The following is a 20,792-nucleotide window of genomic DNA, read 5'->3' as shown; positions in this document are numbered from 1 at the left end:
ATTTGGCAACTTTAACCTCAAAATATTTAGCCTATAACATTTTTTGCATCAACAAATTTATAGGTAATAGTTATTATTAAGAACACATTTGTACGATTAATTTTTTTATCATTTGTTCTGAAATAAAATTTAAATAAATATATGCATGAGCGCCTGTGTGAATTCTGGAAACATAATATCAAAAACAGGGTAACCCCCCTACTGATCCACCGACACCCCCCCCCCCTAGGCCGAAGTAACTGACCAATCCCTAATGTGACTGATACTACATACACAGAATTTGTATGTGTCGATATTTATCACAGTATAAAGTGCGGACTAAGCTATATCGGTTCTAATATGACTGATATTACATACACAGAATTTGAATGTGTCGATATTTTTCACAGTATAAAAGGTGGACTAAACTATATCGATTCTAATGTGACTGATACAACATACACAGAATTTATATGTGTCGATATTTATCACAGTATAAAGTGTGTACTAAGCTATATCGAAATGTGACTGATACTACATACAGAGAATTTGAATGTGTCGATATTTTTCACAGTATAAAGTATGGACTAAGCTATATCGGTTCAAATGTGACTGATACTACATACACAGAATTTGAATGTGTCGATATGTATCACAGTATAAAGGGCGGACTAAGCTATAATGTCGGTTATAATGTGACTGATACTACATACACAGAATTTGAATGTGTCGATATGTATCACAGTATAAAGTGTGGACTAAGCTATATCGGTTCTAATGTGACTGATACTACATACACAGAATTTGAATGTGTCGATATTTATCACAGTATAAAGTGTGGACTAAGCTATTTCTGTTTTAATGTGACTGATATTACATACACAGAATTTGAAAGTGTCGATATTAATCACAGCATAACAGGTGGACTAAGCTATATCGGTTCTGATGTGACTGATACTACATACACAGAATTTGAAAGTGTCGATATTTTTCACAGTATAAAAGGTAGACTAAACTATATCGGTTATAATGTGACTGATACTACATACACAGAATTGGTATGTGACGATATTGATCACAGTATAAAGTGTGGACTAAGCTATATCGGTTCTAATGTGACTGATACTATGTACGCAGAATTTGTATGTGTCGATATTTATCACAGAATAAAGTGCAGACTAAGCAATATCAAAATGTGACTGATACTACATAAACAGAATTTGTATGTGTCGATATTTTTCACAGTATAAAGTGTGGACTAAGCTATATCGGTTCTAATGTGACTGATACTACATAAACAGAATTTGAATGTGTCGATATTTATCACAGTATAAAGTGCGGACTAAGCTATATCGATTCTAATGTGACTCATACTACATACACAGAATTTGAATGTGTCGATATTTATCACAGTATAAAGTGCGGACTAAGCAATATCGAAATGTGACTGATACTACATACACAGAATTTGTATGTGTCGATATTTTTCACAGTATAAAAGGTGGACTAAACTATATCGGTTCTAATGTGACTGATACTACATACACAGAATTTGTATGTGTCGATATTTATCACAGTATAAAAGGTGGACTAAGCAATATCGGTTCTAATGTGACTGATACTACATACACAGAATTTGAATGTGTCGAGATTTATCACAGAATAAAAAGTGGACTAAGCTATATCGGTTCTAATATGCCTGATACTACATACACATAATTTGAAAGTGTCGATATTTTTCACAGTATAAAAGGTGGACTAAACTATATCGGTTCTAATGTGACTGATATTACATACACAGAATTTGAAAGTGTCGATATTTTTCACAGTATAAAAGGTGGACTAAACTATATCGGTTCTAATGTGACTGATACTACATACACAGAATTTGAATGTGTCGATATTTATCACAGTATAAAGTGTGTACTAAGCTATATCGAAATGTGACTGATACTACATACAGAGAATTTGAATGTGTCGATATTTATCACAGTATAAAGTATGGACTAAGATATATCGGTTCAAATGTGACTGACAGAATTTGTATGTGTCCATATGTATCACAGTAAAAAGTGTGGACTAAGCTATATCGGTTCTAATGTGACTGATACTGCATACACAGAATTTGAATGTGTCGATAATTATCACAGCATAAAAGGTGGACTAAGCTATATCGGTTCTAATGTGACTGATACTAAATACACAGAATTTGAATGTGTTGATATTTATCACAATATAAAGTGTGGACTAAGCTATATCGGTTATAATGTGACTGATACTACATACACAAAATTTGTATGTGTCGATATTTATCACAGTATAAAGTGCGGACTAAGCTATATCGGTTCTAATGTGACTGATACTACATACACAGAATTTGAATGTGTCGATATTTATCACAGTATAAAGTGTGGACTAAGCTATTTCGGTTTTAATGTGACTGATATTACATACACAGAATTTGAAAGTGTCGATATTAATCACAGCATAAAAGGTGGACTAAGCTATATCGGTTCTGATGTGACTGATACTACATACACAGAATTTGAAAGTGTCGATATTTTTCACAGTATAAAAGGTAGACTAAACTATATCGGTTATAATGTGACTGATACTACATACACAGAATTTGAATGTGTCGATATTTATCACAGTATAAAGTGTGGACTAAGCTATATCGGTTCTAATGTGACTGGTACTATATACGCAGAATTTGTATGTGTCGATATTTATCACAGTATAAAGTGAGGACTGAGCTATAGCGGTTCTAAAGTGACTGATACTATACACGCAGAATTTGTATGTGTCGATATTTATCACAGAATAAAGTGCGGGCTAAGCAATATCAAAATGTGACTGATACTACATAAACAGAATTGGTATGTGTCGATATTTTTCACAGTATAAAGTGTGGACTAAGCTATATCGGTTCTAATGTGACTGATACTACATAAACAGAATTTGAATGTGTCGATATTTATCACAGAATAAAGTGCGGACTAAGCAATATCAAAATGTGACTGATACTACATAAACAGAATTTGAATGTGTCGATATTTTTCACAGTATAAAGTGTGGACTAAGCTATATCGATTCCAATGTGACTCATACTACATACACAGAATTTGAATGTGTCGATATTTATCACAGTATAAAGTGCGGACTAAGCAATATCGAAATGTGACTGATACTACATACACAGAATTTGTATGTGTCGATATTTTTCACAGTATAAAAGGTGGACTAAACTATATCGGTTCTAATGTGACTGATACTACATACACAGAATTTGTATGTGTCGATATTTATCACAGTATAAAGTGTGGACTAAGCTATATCGAAATGTGACTGATACTACATACAGAGAATTTGAATGTGTCGATATTTATCACAGTATAAAGTATGGACTAAGATATATCGGTTCAAATGTGACTGACAGAATTTGTATGTGTCCATATGTATCACAGTAAAAAGTGTGGACTAAGCTATATCGGTTCTAATGTGACTGATACTACATACACAGAATTTGAATGTGTCGATAATTATCACAGCATAAAAGGTGGACTAAACTATATCGGTTCTAATGTGACTGATACAACATACACAGAATTTGTATGTGTCGATATTTATCACAGTATAAAGTGCGGACTAAGCAATATCGGTTCTAATGTGACTGATACTACATACACAGAATTTGAATGTGTCGATATTTTTCACAGTATAAAAGGTGGACTAAACTATATCGGTTCTAATGTGACTGATACAACATACACAGAATTTGAATGTGTCGATAATTTTCACAGTATAAAAGGTGGACTAAACTATATCGGTTCTAATGTGACTGATACAACATACACAGAATTTGTATGTGTCGATATTTATCACAGTATAAAGTGTGGACTAAGCTATATCGGTTCTAATGTGACTGATACTACATACACAGAATTTAAATGTGTCGATATTTATCACAGTATAAAGTGTGGACTAAGCTATATCGGTTCTAATGTGACTGATACTACATACAGAGAATTTGAATGTGTCGATATTTATCACAGTATAAAGTGTGGACTAAGCTATATCGGTTCTAATGTGACTGATACTACATACACAGAATTTGAATGTGTCGATATTTATCACAGTATAAAGTGTGGACTAAGCTATTTCGGTTTTAATGTGACTGATATTACATACACAGAATTTGAAAGTGTCGATATTAATCACAGCATAAAAGGTGGACTAAGCTATATCGGTTCTGATGTGACTGATACTACATACACAGAATTTGAAAGTGTCGATATTTTTCACAGTATAAAAGGTAGACTAAACTATATCGGTTATAATGTGACTGATACTACATACACAGAATTTGTATGTGTCGATATTTATCACAGTATAAAGTGTGGACTAAGCTATATCGGTTCTAATGTGACTGATACTACATACACAGAATTTGAATGTGTCAATATTTATCACAGTATAAAGTTTGGACTAAGCGATATCGAAATGTGGCTGACACTACATACACAGAAATTGAATGTGTCGGTATTTATCACAGTATAAAATGTGTACTAAGCTATATCGAAATGTGGCTGATACTACATACACACAATTTGAATGTTTCGATATTGATCACAGTATAAAGTGTGGACTAAGCTATATCGAAATGTCACTGATACTACATACACATAATTTGAATGTTTTGATATTGATCACAGCATAAAGTGTGCACTAAGCTATATCGAAATGTGACTGATACTACATACACAGAATTTTAAAGTGTCGATATTCATCACAGTATAAAGTGTGGACTAATCTATATCGGTTCTAATGTGACTGATACTACATACACAGAATTTTAAAGTGTCGATATTTATCACAGTATAAAGTGTGGACTAAGCTATCTCGAAATGTGACTGATACTACATAAACAGAATTTGAGTGTGTCGATATTTATCACAGTATAAAATACGGACGAAGCTTTATCGGTTTTAATGTGACTGATACTGAATACACATAATTTGATTGTGTCGATATTTATCACAGAATAAAATGTGGATTAAGCTATATCGAAATGTGTCTGATACTACATACACGGAATTTGCATGTGTCATTATCTATCACAGTATAAAATGTGGACTAAGCTATATCGAAATGTGACTGATACTACATACACGGAATTTGCATGTGTCATTATCTATCACAGTATAAAGTTTGGACTAAGCTAAATCGGTTTTAATGTGACTGATACTAAATACACAGAAATTGAATGTGTCGGTATTTATCACAGTATAAAATGTGGACTAAGCTATATCGAAATGTGACTGATACTACATACATAGAATTTGAATGTGTCGATATTAATCACAGTATAAAGTGTGAACTAAGCTATATCGAAATGTGAGTAATACTACATACACAGAATTTGAATGTGTCGGTATTTATCACAGTATAAAATGTGGACTAAGCTATATCGAAATGTGACTGATACTACATACACAGAATTTGAATGTGTCGATATGTATCACAGTATAAATTGTGGACTAAGCTATATCGAAATGTGACTGATACTACATACATAGAATTTGAATGTGTCGATATTAATCACAGTATAAAGTGTGGACTAAGCTATATCGAAATGTGAGTAATACTACATACACAGAATTTGAATGTGTCGATATTTATCACAGTATAAATTGTGGACTAAGCTATATCGGTTTAAATGTGACTGTTACTAAATACACGTAATTTGAATGTGTCGATATTTAACACAGTATTAAGTATGGACTAAGCTATATTGGTTCTAATGTGACTGATACTACAAACACAGAATTTGAATATGTTGATATTTATCACAGTATAAAGTGCGGACTAAGCTATATCGGTTCTAATGTGACTGATACTACATACACAGAATTTAAATGTGTCGATATTTATCACAGTATAAAGTGCGGACTAAGCTATATCGAAATGTGACTGATACTACATACACAGAATTTGTATGTGTCGATATGTATCACAGTAAAAAGTGTGGACTAAGCTATATCGGTTCTAATGTGACTGATACTACATACACAGAATTTGAATGTGTCGATATGTATCACAGTAAAAAGTGTGGACTAAGCTATATCGGTTCTAATGTGACTGATACTACATACACAGAATTTGAATATGTTGATATTTATCACAGTATAAAGTGCTGACTAAGCTATATCGGTTCTAATGTGACTGATACTACATACACAGAATTTAAATGTGTCGATATTTATCACAGTATAAAGTGTGGACTAAGCTATATCGGTTCTAATATGACTGATACTACATACACAGAATTTGAATATGTTGATATTTATCACAGTATAAAGTGCGGACTAAGCTATATCGAAATGTGACTGATACTACATACACAGAATTTGTATGTGTCGATATGTATCACAGTAAAAAGTGTGGACTAAGCTATATCGGTTCTAATGTGACTGATACTACATACACAGAATTTGAATGTGTCGATATGTATCACAGTAAAAAGTGTGGACTAAGCTATATCGGTTCTAATGTGACTGATACTACATACACAGAATTTGAATATGTTGATATTTATCACAGTATAAAGTGCGGACTAAGCTATATCGGTTCTAATGTGACTGATACTACATACACAGAATTTAAATGTGTCGATATTTATCACAGTATAAAGTGTGGACTAAGCTATATCGGTTCTAATATGACTGATACTACATACACAGAATTTGAATATGTTGATATTTATCACAGTATAAAGTGTGGACTAAGCTGTATCGGTTCTAATGTGACTGATATTACATACACATAATTTGAATGTGTCGATATTTATCACAGTATAAAGTGTGGACTAAGCTATATCGGTTCTAATGTGACTGACATACACAGACATACAAATGACAGATCACATAGAACAAATGAGAAAACACATACAACAAATGACAAAACACATAGAACAAATGACAAAAGACATACAACAAATGAGAAAAGCCATACAACAAATGACAAAACATATACAGCAATTGAAAAAACACATACAACAATTGACAAAACACATACAACAAATGATAAAACACATACATCAAATGAGAAAACACATACAACAAATGACAAAACACATAGAACAAATGACAAAAGACATACAACAAATGAGAAAAGCCATACAACAAATGACAAAACACATACAACAATTGACAAAACACATACAGCAATTGACAAAACACATACAACAATTGACTAAACACATACAGCAAATGACAAAACACATACAGCAATTGACAAAACACATACAACAAATGACAAAACACATACAGCAAATGATAAAACACATACAACAAATGACAAAACACATACAGCAAATGATAAAACACATACAACAATTGACAAAACACATACAACAAATGATAAAACACATACAGCAATTGACAAAATACATACAACAATTGACAAAACACATACAACAATTGACTAAACACATACAGCAAATGACAAAACACATAGAACAAATGACAAAACACATATGACAAAACACATACAGCAATTGACAAAACACATACAGCAATTGACAAAACACATACAACAATTGACAAAACACATACAGCAATTGACAAAACACATACAACAAATGACAAAACACATACAGCAAATGATAAAACACATACAACAATTGACAAAACACATATGACAAAACACATACAACAATTGACAAAACACATACAACAATTGACAAAACACATATGACAAAACACATACAACAAATGACAAAACACATACAACGGTTGACAAAACACATACAGCAATTGACAAGACACATACAACAATTGACAAAACAAATACAAGAAATGACAAAACACACACAACAATTGACAAAACACATACAGCAAATGACAAAACACATACAACAATTGACAAAACACATACAGCAAATGACAAAACACATACAGCAATTGACAAAACACATACAACAATTGACAAAACACATACAACAATTGACAAAACACATACAACAATTGACAAAACAAATACAGCAAATGACAAAACTCATACAACAATTGACAAAACACATACAGCAAATGATAAAACACATACGACAATTGACAAAACACATACAACAATTGACAAGACACATACAACAATTGACAAAACAAATACAAGAAATGACAAAACACACACAACAATTGACAAAACACATACAGCAAATGACAAAACACATACAACAATTGACAAAACACATACAGCAAATGACAAAACACATACAGCAATTGACAAAACACATACAACAATTGACAAGACACATACAACAATTGACAAAACACATACAGCAAATGACAAAACACATACAACAATTGACAAAACACATACAGCAATTGACAAAACACATACAACAATTGACAAAACAAATACAAGAAATGACAAAACACACACAACAATTGACAAAACACATACAGCAAATGACAAAACACATACAACAAATGACAAAACACATACAACAAATGACAAAACACATACAACAAATGAGAAAACACATACAGCAAATGATAAAACACATACAACAATTGACAAAACACATACAACAATTGACAAGACACATACAACAATTGACAAAACAAATACAAGAAATGACAAAACACACACAACAATTGACAAAACACATACAGCAAATGACAAAACACATACAACAAATGACAAAACACATACAACAATTGACAAAACACATACAGCAAATGACAAAACTCATACAACAATTGACAAAACACATACAGCAAATGATAAAACACATACGACAATTGACAAAACACATACAACAATTGACAAAACACACACAACAATTGACAAAACACATACAGCAAATGACAAAACACATACAACAAATGACAAAACACATACAACAATTGACAAAACACATACAGCAAATGACAAAACTCATACAACAATTGACAAAACACATACAGCAAATGATAAAACACATACGACAATTGACAAAACACATACAACAATTGACAAAACACATACAGCAAATGAAAAAACACATACAACAATTGACAAAACACATACAGCAAATGACAAAACTCATACAACAATTGACAAAACACATACAGCAAATGACAAAACTCATAAAAGAATTGACAAAACACATACAGCAAATGACAAAACACATACAACAAATGACAAAACACATACAACAATTGACAAAACACATACAGCAAATGAAAAAACACATACAACAATTGACAAAACACATAGAACAAATGACAAAACACATACAGCAAATGACAAAACACATACAACAAATGACAAAACACATAGAACAAATGACAAAACACATACAGCAAATGACAAAACACATACAACAAATGACAAATCACATACAACAAATGACAAAAACACATACATCAATTGAAAAAACACATACAACCAATGACAAAACACATACGTCAAATGACATAACACATACAACAATTGACAAGTACAGTAATCAGTAGGAAAACGCCATGTGGACACCATGGTATACATAAAGTCACGTGTTTCGAACAGTGTTAGCACATCCTGCTCCTCACATGGGACCGCCATATATAAATTACTAAGTAATACACAATCATAAAATCAAAGAATAATTTTTAATAGTCATATTCGATAAACAAAAACATGGCTGGGATTATATAATTACAAATTATGAAAACAATCAAACTACCACTGAAATGGTTTATGGCGTAGTTTTTTGATGGTTGAAGGTAGTCGAAGCTTACCATTAACTTTTCTCACTTAATTGCATAATATAAGTCTGCATTAGATACTGATTATCTCCTTTATCTTTGAATTATTTCGTATAATTAGTTGATAAAAGCCACCACTTTAAAAAATACATTAACATATTCAGTTATTTAATATGCAATATCTAAAAGTGTGTTGGCCTCGCTGTACAGAAAAGCATAATAATAATGAGTGCGTGTATAGATTTGAATAACCTAATGTACTTTACATCGATGAAACCTAATCGTGTAAGTTCTCGTGGAATCTTTTCTAGAATTTCAATACTGACGTTTAGTTGCATAAAACATGCGAATAAAATATGTTATACAAAGTTTGTATTCACCCAGCCTATTTCAATATTAGTGGAGTGATCACTAGCCTTGTTTCCGAAGCTCACTACCGGTGAACGCTCATTTTCATGAATATAAAATAATTTGAAGCCTTCAGCGCCGAGCATTTTGGTAAGAACCTCATATGCATACTGGGTTTTGTCTGAGTTGGCGCCTCTAGGCAGACCCCATAAGTGATATTCAAAGACAACTTGCTTGACTTGTTTAATAACTCCGCTTTGTAAGATCTCTGGGAAGACTTTAAATTCGCTTGCTTCAATATCAATCTTCAAAACATCGATGACGCTCTGGAAAGGTGGAACATTGTATGTAAATTAGTAGTATAAGGGATGCATCAATTAACCAATTTGGAAAGGAAAATGGAGAGAGGGTAGAATAAGAGAATAGATGCCAATGTTCATGTATTTATTTAGAAATAATTAATACACAACTGCAGCGCTATTTTTCAATATAAAACTATTATGACATAATGTCTGTTTATTTACTAGCAAGCCAAATGGTGCAAAATGCCACAGAAAGGAACTCACCTCACCCACATTGCTAGAAAGCTTACCTCCGATATCATAGTCACCGCTGTCTCAACGGTAATGCATTCTCGTCTTCGAATGAAAGCCCCACTCCTTATTGAAAAGACTCTGTATCCCGTCATTGGCAAGAAAGGGATTCTTTCCCATTGCTATGAAATGCAATCACCTAATATAATACTCACATTTTCATGGTGGAGCATCGATATTATTGATTTGAGCGTTCGGCATTTCCAGGTTTGGTCATTTTTGACTTTCATATCATCCAAATCCTCGTTCCACAGTCCCATATTATAAAACCACACTTTCTCTGCGTGTTTATGGTCATCCTTACCAATTCTAAAAGTAAAAATAAAAAAATAACCAACCTGTGTTAGGGTAATTTGACACAGAGGCTATAAACGAAAGACTGGTTTTAAATTTATCAGTTGGCGTTACCGTCAACCGAACTGGGAATGTACAATTACGGCGCCTATGATTCCACTACTGTTATGCGAATAATTTGGCCACAACATCAATATATTCATAGTTGTATCTGACGTAATTACAATCCATGTATCATCAGTTGTTACTCACAATCGACATTATTGATTTGAGCGTTCGGCATTTCCAGGTTTGGTCATTTTTGACTATATATATACATATATACATATATACATATACAGCAAAATATAACTGAAAAAACAAAGCTGAGAACTTATGAAAAATTCAAAGACTCTTATAATTTTGAAAAATACTTAGATGTGCTAAATTTGAAACAAAGAATTTCAATGACAAAATTTCGAACTAGTAATCACAATTTAGCAATAGAAAAAGGGAGACATATGCAACCAAAAATACCTACAGAAAATAGAATTTGCAAACAATGTTCATAGAATGAAATAGAAGATGTACTGCACTTTGTTATGAAATGTCCACAATATGAAGTAATACACCAACAAATCATACAAGACATTATATTTCCACAAGAAACCCAGGATGATCTCCAGAAATTTAATTTCTTGATGACTTCAAAAGATGATGTAATAATAAAAAAGATTGGCAACTATATTCATAATGCATTTCAATCAAGAAATAAAAATGCCATTTGATATGTAACACTTGCTTTATCTTTTTTTTTTAACAACTAACTTTCTTTTTGTAGTAGTAGTTATCACAACTAATCTTTATTGCTATTAACTGATAGAAACATTGTATTTCTAAAGATGCAATAAAGTTATTATTATTATTATTATTATTATTATTAGTCATCATGCTTTATCTGACGTAATTGCACTCCACGTATCAACAGATGTTACTCATAGTCACCATGCTTTATCTGACGTAATTGCACACCATGTATCAACAGCTGTTACTCCTAGTCACCATGCTGTATCTGACGTAATTACACTCCACGTATCGATAGTTGTTACTCCTAGTCACCATGCTATATCTGACGTAATTGCATTCCACGTATCAACAGATGTTACTCATAGTCATCATGCTATATCTGACGTAATTGCACTCCACGTATCAACAGTTGTTTCTCATAGTCATCGTGTTATATCTGACGTAATTACACTCCACGTATCAACAGATGTTACTCATAGTCATCATGCTATATCTGACGTAATTGCACTCCACATATCAACAGCTGTTACTCATAGTCACCATGCTGTATCTGACGTAATTACACTCCACGTATCAATAGTTGTTACTCATAGTCACCATGCTTTATCTGACGTAATTGCACTCCACGTATCAACAGATGTTACTCATAGTCACCATGCTGTATCTGACGTAATTACACTCCACGTATCAATAGTTGTTACTCATAGTCACCATGCTTTATCTGACGTAATTGCACTCCACGTATCGATAGTTGTTACTCATAGTCATCATGCTATATCTAACGTAATTGCACTCCACGTATCGATAGTTGTTACTCATAGTCACCATGCTTTAGCTGACGTAATTGCACTCCACGTATCAACAGCTGTTACTCATAGTCATCATGCTATATCTGACGTAATTGCACTCCACGTATCGATAGTTGTTACTCATAGTCATCATGTTTTAGCTGACGTAATTGCACTCCATGTATCAACAGCTGTTTCTCATAGTCATCATGCTATATCTGACGTAATTACACTCCACGTATCAACAGATGTTACTCATAGTCATCATGCTATATCTGACGTAATTGCACTCCACATATCAACAGATGTTACTCATAGTCATCATGCTATATCTGACGTAATTGCACTCCACGTATCGATAGTTGTTACTCATAGTCATCATGCTTTAGCTGACGTAATTGCACTCCATGTATCAACAGCTGTTTCTCATAGTCATCATGCTATATCTGACGTAATTACACTCCACGTATCAACAGATGTTACTCATAGTCATCATGCTATATCTGACGTAATTACACTCCACATATCAACAGATGTTACTCATAGTCACCATGCTATATCTGACGTAATTGCACTCCACGTATCGATAGTTGTTACTCATAGTCACCATGCTTTATCTGACGTAATTTCACTCCACGTATCAACAGTTGTTTCTCATAGTCATCATGCTATATCTGACGTAATTACACTCCACGTATCAACAGATGTTACTCATAGTCATCATGCTATATCTGACGTAATTGCACTCCACATATCAACAGCTGTTACTCCTAGTCACCATGCTGTATCTGACGTAATTACACTCCACGTATCAATAGTTGTTACTCATAGTCATCATGCTTTATCGGACGTAATTACACTCCACGTATCAACAGATGTTACTCATAGTCATCATGCTATATCTGACGTAATTGCACTCCACGTATCAAGAGATGTTACTCATAGTCATCATGCTATAACTGACGTAATTGCACTCCACGTATCAACAGCTGTTACTCATAGTCATCATGCTGTATCTGACGTAATTGCACTCCACGTATCAACAGCTGTTACTCCTAGTCATTATGCTGTATCTGACGTAATTGCACTCCACGTATCAACAGTTGTTACTCCTAGTCATGATGCTATATCTGACGTAATTACACTCCACGTATCAATAGTTGTTACTTATAGTCACCATGCTTTATCTGACGTAATTGCACTCCACGTATCAACAGATGTTACTCATAGTCATCATGCTATATCTGACGTAATTGCACTCCACGTATCAACATTCGTTACTCCTAGTCATGATGCTATATCTGACGTAATTACACTCCACGTATCAATAGTTGTTACTCATAGTCACCATGCTTTATCTGACGTAATTGCACTCCACCTATCAAAAGATATTACTCATAGTCATCATGCTATATCTAACGTAATTGCACTCCACGTATCAACAGCTGTTACTTCTAGTCATCATGCTGTATCTGACGTAATTGCACTCCACGTATCAACAGCTGTTACTCCTAGTCATTATGCTGTATCTGACGTAATTGCACTCCACGTATCAACAGTTGTTACTCCTAGTCATGATGCTATATCTGACGTAATTACACTCCACGTATCAATAGTTGTTACTCATAGTCATCATGCTATATCTGACGTAATTGCACTCCACGTATCAACAGCAGTTACTCCTAGTCATCATGCTGTATCTGACGTAATTGCGCTCTACATATCAACAGCTGTTACTCATAGTCATCATGCTATATCTAACGTAATTGCACTCCACATATCAACAAATGTTACTCATAGTCATCATGCTGTATCTGACGTAATTGCACTCCACGTATCAACAGCTGTTACTCATAGTCATCATGCTATATCTAACGTAATTGCACTCCACGTATCAACAGCTGTTACTTCTAGTCATCATGCTGTATCTGACGTAATTGCACTCGACGTATCAACAGATGTTACTCATAGTCATCATGCTATATCTGACGTAATTACACTCCACGTATCAACAGATGTTATTCATATTCACCATGCTATATCTGACGTAATTGCACTCCACGTATCAACAGATGTTACTCATAGTCACCATGCTATATCTGACGTAATTGCACTCCACGTATCAACAGATGTTACTCATAGTCACCATGCTATATCTGACGTAATTGCACTCCACGTATCAACAGATGTTACTCATAGTCACCATGCTATATCTGACGTAATTGCACTCCACGTATCAACAGATGTTACTCATAGTCACCATGCTATATCTGACGTAATTGCTCTTCACGTATCAACAGTTGTTACTCCTAGTCAGCATACTATATCTGACGTAATTGCTCTTCACGTATCAACAGTTGTTACTCCTAGTCAGCATACTATATCTGACGTAATTGCTCTTCACGTATCAACAGTTGTTACTCATAGTCAGCATACTGTTTCTGATGTAATTGCACTCTTTATATCTACATATATATTACTGCTAGTAATCATACTGACGGAATTGTATTGGATGTGTCATCAGATGTTACTTACAGTAATCATTCTGTAAACGAAGTAAGATTACTCCAAATATCTATAGTTGTTACTCCTAGTAACCATTCTTACCCGATCGACGATTACTCCATATATCCACAGTTATTACTCCCAGTAATAATACTGTATCAGGCGTAATCACAAGTATTAATAGTTATTACTGCTAGTCATCGTACTGTGTCTGATGTAATAGCACTCCACGTATTATCAGTTGTTACTTCTAGTGCTGTATCCGTATCAACAGTTATTATTCCAAGCCATTATACTGTATCTGACAGTCACCATGTTGTATCTGGTGTAATTACACTTCATGTATCAACAGTTGTCATGACATAGCACATAATCATGATTGTTGACGTAATACCACTATTTAATTATGTCACAAAACATCCTAAAACTAATATATATATTTATATGTGTATATATCACAATACTTACGTTGGATCGAATGTGTATACATTGCATCCATATTTAGACATATCATCATCAAAACTCCAATCATGACCAACTCTGTAAGAAGAAACCTGGTGAACATGGTGCGATTGTTTCTGTATTTATATGAATCCAAAATATTCAGTTGTTTTGTTTTTCAGGGAACTCAAGCTGTATTGCCAAATGCAATATAATCAAATTGACCAATAAGGAGTATTTTCTAGTGAATGGTTGTATTAGCAATAGTATTTCTGTTTATAGAGTTACATCTGTCAAAAACACGTGGGTGTTATTTTATTTCTAAACTTAAAGGGCGGAAGTCGTCGCGCCACGCGTGTACGACATTATGTGTAAATAAGCATTGATTTTCCCATAATCCAATGCGCTATTTTAATGAAATCACCAGTACGTGACTTGCACTAATCAATTACCGTCGGTGACATCTTCGATGCCCTCCAATCACAAAAAAATACATAAATAAAACTTGGTAACGTCCTGGTTTGTCTGCGCAACAGTCAAAGTCGCCATCTTTGTTCATATAAGACCCATAACTCGCGCATGCGTGGCGCTACGACCACCGCCCTTTAAACTACAATGTTCATATTGATTCAAATTGTAGCAAGATATGTTAAGATGTCAGGTTTTTTAGAGCATACATCTACCCGTTTTGAGATTAAAAATTTGTTGTACGCAGTAATCTTTAATACTGCTCGCAATTCTGGTTACCATCGTAGAAATATTTTCAAAAGGGTTCAATCTAATTTAAATATTTAACTTCATATACTTTTCCCGAATTACGAAAACATGGTCTAGAAAGCGCACGAGGGGACGACCTAGACCTGTTTTTAGTGGCCTAACAACAGTCTCAGCAAAAATGCCTGTCCTATAAATTAATTTTTCCACGCATTACCATTAGAAAGTTTTTCTGAGCTTTTTAACTACACTGGTACCAGTTGTAACAAGTACAAAATAATCGAAATATCATCTATTTCTTTTCAAAAACACGTTATATATCAGTTTATGTGTCGCAACGTATTGTTTGTCTCTTTTATATTTGTATCAATTTTAATGAATGAACGAACAAACGAACGAACGAACGAACGAGAACGAACGAGCGAACGAATGAATGAAATGTTATGCGAATTAGAACGGATAAGAACCAATCGGAACGGATAAAAATGAATTCAACAGCCGTGATGGTAACATACATATGTAAAGTGGTTATCACAATGGTTGGCGGTGAATTGTTTAGCGTACGGTGTGTGCAAGTAACACACGTGAAATACATGCAAAGTGGAATATGCATTTGTAAACACATTTGAAATTGGAATACGTATTTGTAAACACATTTGAAATTAGAATACGTATTTGTAAATACATGTAAATTGGATTACGTATTTGTAAATACATGTAAAGTGGAATAAGTATTTGCAAATACATGTAAATTGGAATACGTATTTGTAAATACATTTGAAATTGGAATAAGTATTTGCAAATACATGTAAATTGGAATACGTATTTGTAAATACATTTGAAATTGGAATAAGTATTTGAAAATACATGTAAAGTGGAATAAGTATTTGCAAATACATGTAAAGTGGTATATGTATTTGTAAATACGTGTAAATTGGAATAAGTATTTGCAAATGCATGTAAATTGGAATACGTATTTGTAAAAATATTTGAAATTGGAATAAGTATTTGCAAATACATGTAAAGTGGAATAAGTATTTGCAAATACATGTAAAGTGGTATACGTATTTGCAAATACATGTAAAGTGGAATACGTATTTGCAAATACATGTAAATTGGAATAAGTATTTGCAAATACATGTAAATTGGAATACGTATTTGTAAATACATTTGAAATTGGAATAAGTATTTTCAAATACATGTAAATTGGAATACGTATTTGTAAATACATTTGAAATTGGAATAAGTATTTGCAAATACATGTAAAGTGGAATAAGTATTTGCAAATACATGTAAAGTGGTATACGTATTTGCAAATACATGTAAAGTGGAATACGTATTTGCAAATACATGTAAAGTGGAATAAGTATTTGCAAATACATGTAAAGTGGAATAAGTATTTGCAAATACATGTAAAGTGGAATACGTATCTGTAAATACATGTAAATTAGAATACGTATCTGTAAATACATGTAAATTAGAATACGTATCTGCAAATACATGTAAAGTGGTATACGTATTTGTAAATACATGTAAAGTGGAATACGTATCTGTAAATACATGTAAATTAGAATACGTATCTGTAAATACATGTAAAGTGGTATACGTATTTGCAAATACATGTAAATTAGAATACGTATCTGTAAATACATGTAAATTGGAATAAGTATTTGCAAATACATGTAAAGTGGTATACGTATTTGCAAATACATGTAAATTAGAATACGTATCTGTAAATACATGTAAATTGGAATAAGTATTTGCAAATACATGTAAAGTGGAATAAGTATTTGAAAATACATGTAAAGTGGTATACGTATTTGTAAACACATGTAAAGTGGAATACGTATTTGCAAATACATGTAAAGTGGAATACGTATTTGTAAACACATGTAAAGTGGAATAAGTATTTGCAAATACATGTAAAGTAGTATACGTATTTGTAAACACAAGTAAAGTGGAATACGTATTTGCAAATACATGTAAATTGGAATAAGTATTTGCAAATACATGTAAAGTGGAATAAGTATTTGCAAATACATGTAAAGTGGTATACGTATTTGTAAACACATGTAAAGCGGAATACGTATTTGTAAACACATGTAAATTAGAATACGTATCTGTAAATACATGTAAAGTGAAATAAGTATTATGTAAATACATGTAAAGTGAATGCATGTCTGTAATTGAAGTAACATGCACAAAATTCAAATGTAAAAAACATATTTAATTACATTGTAATAAAAATAGTTCTTAGTGCACGTGAATATATGGAAAATGCATTTATTATTTCGATATGTGTTTGTGTAATATTTATTTTTAGTTGATTTAAAGAAATATATGGCAATGACTAAAATAATATGCATAAAATATATTTATGCAATGCATGGAATAACTGATACTAATGTATTTCAGAATATGTATACAAATTACGTTGAAGTAAATAATCGAAAAAAAAATACGTCAATAATATTTTATAACACGCGTGGGAAATATGTGAAGATTAAAAGTGAACTGATAATTATACAGAGTGGAAGGGGATAAATATTTAATACTTGATCTTGTCAAAGGATTACGATGTTGGCTGATACGCAGAACAATTACTAGAGATACATCGTTTCCGTGATTAGTTTACCATTTTAAATTCTATACAGTCACACTAATTCGAAACATAAAATGGCAACAAATTGAATTTTAACATATATAGACAAAATACAGAATGTAGAATTCAGTTTAATTAGTGGCAGCTGTTTCGTAGTATATTGACCACATCGTGTACACTCATACAGAACACGCATTATCATGCATTACGATGTTAATAGACAGTTTGAAACCAAATAAATGTTGTGTAGGTAATGTGCTACGATCAAGCATTAGTTGATACGTACATGTAAGTGAGATCTTATAATTTAAAATTCATCGCTTACCCGACAGAATATGCAATACAATTATTAGGATCGATGTTGACGTCCATGCACACGTCCCAACCACCGTCGTTTACTTGACCCATACGTCTATTGTCCTTGCAGTTATACTTTATGGTAGAAATATAATTCATCAATAAACCCCACGCCTCGTTAGAATCCATCACTTCAGAGTTTGATAATGTGTCAACTTCATTCTAAATAAATAAATAAATAAATAAATAAATAAATAAATAAATAAATAAATAAATAAATAAATAAATAAATAAATAAATAAATAAATAAATAAATAAATAAATAAATAAATAAATAAATAAATAAATAAATAAATAAATAAATAAATAAATAAATAAATAAATACCTTTCTATATTCGGTTATCTTTTTAATTCGTGCAGGGTCATTGCTGTCTGTGAAGAAAGTCACACATTGTATAATTAGGACAATTCAGAAAACAGGTTATTGTCTTTGATTAATTAAAAAAAATATGAAATTACAAATAATGACCTAATGTTTTATTTTTATCAACCTGTGAAATCACGGAATGGCCATATAGTGCATGGCGCGACGAATAGATTCATTTGCATATTATTATTTCCCTTGATGCGTCTTTTATTTTTGTATGTAGTTTAGTAGTTCATATAATAGTGGGACAATAGGTATGCCGCGAATGTTGGTGGGATGGTTAATATGGATAACGGCAACCATCTTGGATGGAGATTTGAAAAACTGGGAATTTTCCAACAGCGGCAATACGCACGAAACTACTCCATGTATTAATTGCTTATTTTGAATAAAATGAATCGACGGTAAATTCAGTGTCTGCTTCAAATTATCAAAATTATGCCACAATGTCAAAATGAAAGACAGTATATAGAGAATGAAATTTCTTTTTGGAAACAATATTGTACAGATAATAAAAATGATGGCAATTCGAACAAGACTATTATTAATTTAGGTGATTTTAGTCACGCTCAAAACAATGTGAAAACCCTACTAGTACAAGTCATGATAGTGTAATACTGCTAGGGTATAACTATAATGATAATATAATTTGCCACGTAACTTTGTTGTACGATATTATATTGTTATTTTATATAAATGAATTAACTATGTATGTATGAATGAATGAATGAATGAATGAATGAATGAATGAAAACTAACACTTACCGACGTATAAAAGAACTAGAAGCAGTATAATCATTGTCAAGCAACAAAGAGTCGCAGTTTGTCGGGGACTGAATATCATGGCCATGCTGCTATTGGTGCAGAAACTGGATGAATTATATTCAGTAACTCGTGAAACAAGCGATGCTGGGTTATAAACACGGCTGTCACATTTCCACAACTAGTTTATGCATAAATGTATAATATGTTTCGTACGAAAGGGCTGTTTCAAGAGATTAAGCCACAGATGAGTGTACCTAACAAAAGAGAGTCCCAATCGAAGAGATAATCACCCCCACTTTATTACACAGATTGAAACAATGATGCACGTGACAATGCAAACAGGTGACAACTGCAGATTTGAAAAAACAATGTATGAGGATAAACCCAGCGTCATCGCTTCGTATGGCTGATAAGAGGGCGAATCAAGTGGGACTACTCTGTTTTAGAAATCGAGAAGGGTGACATATCTTGTTGCCAATCCTTCAAGGTGTTGTACTAAACTCGCCATAAACGAGTATATT

General features: G+C 32.7%; 1 protein-coding gene across 1 annotated transcript; it reads right to left on the bottom strand.

Moving 5' to 3' along the window:
- Window positions 1-9,861: 9,861 nt before the first annotated feature.
- Window positions 9,862-20,418, bottom strand: LOC144361198 (putative methyltransferase-like protein 24). The gene is made up of 6 exons (XM_078013383.2): window positions 20,272-20,418; window positions 19,465-19,511; window positions 19,107-19,300; window positions 15,493-15,564; window positions 10,807-10,960; window positions 9,862-10,384 (listed from the first exon to the last, which is right to left on the bottom strand). The coding sequence occupies exons 1-6, from the start codon at window positions 20,354-20,356 to the stop codon at window positions 10,070-10,072; spliced, it is 867 nt and encodes a 288-aa protein (XP_077869509.2). The 5' UTR covers window positions 20,357-20,418; the 3' UTR covers window positions 9,862-10,069.
- Between the last annotated feature and the right edge of the window lie 374 nt (window positions 20,419-20,792).

The sequence above is a fragment of the Saccoglossus kowalevskii genome, chromosome 9 (genome assembly GCF_978046115.1).
Source record: "Saccoglossus kowalevskii chromosome 9, keSacKowa6.1, whole genome shotgun sequence".
Lineage (NCBI taxonomy): Eukaryota > Metazoa > Hemichordata > Enteropneusta > Harrimaniidae > Saccoglossus > Saccoglossus kowalevskii.
This window is presented reverse-complemented; position numbering and strand designations above follow the sequence as displayed.

Bases quoted from the DNA above. Each gene is read 5' to 3' on its own strand.
- LOC144361198 (XM_078013383.2), bottom strand. From the start codon at position 20,356: ATGGCCATGATATTCAGTCCCCGACAAACTGCGACTCTTTGTTGCTTG. The intron at 19,301-19,464 runs GTATTTATTTAT...TTATTTATTTAG, and splicing joins AGATAACCGAATATAGAAAG to AATGAAGTTGACACATTATC. The intron at 10,961-15,492 runs GTAAGTATTGTG...TTTTACTTTTAG, and splicing joins GTATACACATTCGATCCAAC to AATTGGTAAGGATGACCATA.